A 3413-nucleotide genomic window follows, 5' to 3' on the forward strand; every position below is an offset into this window, starting at 1 on the left:
TTTTTTTTTTTGCTTTTTGTTTTTTGTTTTTTATTACTGTTGTTGTTGCAAATTTGCCCGCAAATACAGTTGAGATTTGATGGAAATGCATTAAACTTATATTTAACTTTGAAGGGCACTGATATTTTCACAATATTAAGTATTGCCTAAAAAGACAAGTTGCCTTTGAAGTTCATGAGGCAAGTTATATACAAGTTCTTCATGTAGTTCCTGCATTTTTGAAAGTTTTACTAAATTATTTTCTTAACTTTCTTTCTCCTTTGAGTATGTTCAATTTTTTTTTTTTATTTTGGACTTACAAATCATACATCTAGACAAAATTTATTTTTGAAGAATTCTTGAACAGTTCTATTTCTCATCTTTTAAGGGGTAGTCTTCATTGTTGATAATAATTTTTTATATTTTTCAATATCCTTGGTTATTTTCACTGGAATTTGTCTATCAGAGTAATTTAATTGAAAAATAAAATGTCACTGCCATCGTGTACCCGAATTCTATCAGCTAATTTATGGGAAGAAAATGCTGAACCACCTTTTCCCATTGTGTTTGTGCTTTGAAGGAATGCACCAATCCCTGCTGCGAAGCCCTGACCTGTAAACTGAAGTCTGGACCTGATTGTGAAGGAGACACTTCAAACCATACCATGTAAGACCTTTTGTTTTCTTTGTTCCAAAATGTTTTCTCACTTTTGTTTCAGATTTGAGAAAGATATGCCACTGAGTTCTATTATACAATAAAACACAATGTATTTTATATTTTTTAAATGACTCAATTTTGGAGATTAAAACTAGCAACCATTATGAATATAACTAAGGATGTGTGGACAAACACTCATGAGAAAGTAGCTACTTTGACATCTGTGAGATCGGGGCTGCTGGAATCCATGCCAAAAACAGTTTCAATTCCTATTAGTGATAAGTTTAATACAAACTTAAATGAAAACAGAAGAGTGTATTTTAAAACGGCCTCAGTTGATGAGCTCATTTTACATTTGGTTAAAAGCTGATAGTTTTAATTTGCAATGCTGTCAGAAAATCAACAGCATTTAAGAACATTCTATACTATTTGACAGCTTTATTTCCTTTAAAGTATCTCAGTGAGTCATAATTCAGGCATTAGCTCTGTGTCTTAGACATCCCCTATGTGAGTTGGACTAGGAAACCCAGCGACTTGGAATATGGTACTTGTTGCAGTGAAAACTAATCTCTAAATATAAAAATGGCAACAACCACAAAAATCAAAAATAGGGGAAAGACTCAACACATTTTCTTTACCGCTTTTTCCTGAATCTTTTCTGAAATTGAAACTGTCGAGAGAGTACAAAGAAAATAATTTACTCCAGCGCCATCAGCTATCATTTTATTGGGAACGGGTTGGCAAGATCAAAGATAAGGACCAAGCCTTGTTTATTTACCAAGCACCATTTAATACAGCCTGCTGGGAATCATGGAATTAATCCACTCTCCAGGGAATTCTAGAAATTGTGCCCAGGCCAGAAACATAGCAATTCAGATGAAAAAAAAAAAAATCATCCACCTATTTAGAGGCTTGGAACCCGAGGTGAACATGCCCCTTATTGTGCAAGATAAGCAATTTAAACCATGGAAAGAAAATTGAAGGTGGACTCAGGAAACTAAAATTCTAATCTTTTCTCCCAAAAACTAGCTCTGGAACTTCAAATCCAGTTAACTTAGTTTTTTTTTTTTTTGACTTATAAGATACAGTTAATGATATTGTCTCTTAAATAATATGAATTGTTATTCATATAATTTAAATTCTATACATTTTCATTATCATTATTGCATAATATTTTATAATTTATAATAACCCTGGCTTCCAAACTTTACTTTTCCTTTAATCAGAGAGTGAATCAAAAAGTCTACTTCACTGAGATGCTACCTTGCCAGGATGAGGACCAAGCTCTCTCACTGTGCAGGAATCTTGTGAATTTTCACCTTTGTATTTCGACATACTGGTCTTTCACTTGCCATTCTACTTTCTATATTGTTATCGGTTCAGGAAACAGGTAAATAGATGTACTTAGAGACCTTGCCTGTTTGTTTAGGCCTAATCTTTCATGTTTTGTTTAAAGATCATGAAGTTTGGACTTTGTTCTGCTCTTTGGGGAGCAAAAGAAAGTAGCCTTTGATCTAAGCACCTTAAAACGCACTGCTGAATTATTCAGTTAATCCAGAATTTTTAAATTACAAGTATTGTGCTTTAACATTTCTTTCATTTTACTAGTATGGCCTATAAAAAGAAATACCGTTTGATGGGTGAAGGCTTTGGCAATAGAAAGAACAGAATTCAGGTTTTATCTTATTCCCCTATGTTCACCTTGCCTTTTGCTTGAAAGTGTAGTATATTTCTATGTCATATGAAGAATGATTAAATGTAAACATTTTTTATTTTATCATGTATAATCTTATATACACTTCCTTTCACCATCATATATGAAGTTTATTTTGAGAAGTCTACATTTCTTACCATTTAATCGAGCCAGCAAAGAAGGCTTAATGATTTAATGAAATGCAATGTCAATAAAAGCACTTTTGAGGATTTTCTGTGTGGTCATTTTAAAAACTGAATATTTTCAAGCTTCTTTGAAGGTTTGTGTTAGCTGTTGAAGACCCACATCATTAGAAAGTTGTCACTTTGGTAATTCAGTAATATTGCCACAGATAGCCAAGCAATGCTATATGGATCTGATAAAAGGAGGTCGCATCATCTTTTAATGCCCAAAATGGAATGATGTGAGGCCAGTCACACAGGAAAACTAGGTTTCTTCCTGAGGTTTCCTTCTCTAAATAATTTTTAACAATTGATAAAAGTCACCTAAATTTCCATCAATGCCGATCCTGGGACACTAGAAACTTAGACCTATTTCTAAACATTGGGCTTTGAAACCAAAGGCCTCCTGGGATGCCCTGTCTCCCCCTTCATGACCTTGCTGAACTTAAAATACCATTAGATCCCCCAATGTCATTACTGAGTATGTATCCAAAGGAATATAAATCATTCTATTATAAAGACATAGGTATGTGTATGTTCATTGCAGCATTATTCACAATAGCCAAGACATGAAACCAACATAAATATTCATCAATGATAGAATGGATAAACAAAATTTGGTACATATATACCATGGAATACTATGCAACCATATAAAAGAACAAGATCACGTCCTTTGCAGGGAAATGGACGGAGCTGGAGGGCATTACACTCAGCAAACTAGCACAGGAGCAGAAAACCAAATAGGGCATGTTCTCATTTATATGTGGGAGCTAAATGATGAGACACATGGACGCATAGAGGGGAACAACACACCCTGGGGCCAATTGGAGGGTGCAGGGTGGAAGGAGGGAGAGGATCAGGAAAAATAACTAATGGGTAGTGGGCTTAATACCTGGGTG

The 3413-nt window shown here is 34.3% G+C and overlaps 1 protein-coding gene across 1 annotated transcript in view; it reads left to right on the forward strand.

The window, feature by feature from the left end:
* ADAMDEC1 (ADAM like decysin 1) overlaps window positions 1-2559 on the forward strand; it is a 20364-nt gene extending 17805 nt beyond the window's left edge. Inside the window, exons 13-14 of the mRNA XM_017549760.1 lie at window positions 560-645; window positions 1863-2559. Coding sequence (XP_017405249.1) covers window positions 560-645; window positions 1863-1869 — 93 coding nt within the window. The 3' untranslated portion in view covers window positions 1870-2559. The remainder of the gene's footprint in view (window positions 1-559; window positions 646-1862) is intronic.
* The last annotated feature ends 854 nt before the right edge of the window (window positions 2560-3413 follow it).

Source organism: Cebus imitator, unplaced genomic scaffold (genome assembly GCF_001604975.1).
Source record: "Cebus imitator isolate Cc_AM_T3 unplaced genomic scaffold, Cebus_imitator-1.0 Scaffold221, whole genome shotgun sequence".
NCBI lineage: Eukaryota > Metazoa > Chordata > Mammalia > Primates > Cebidae > Cebus > Cebus imitator.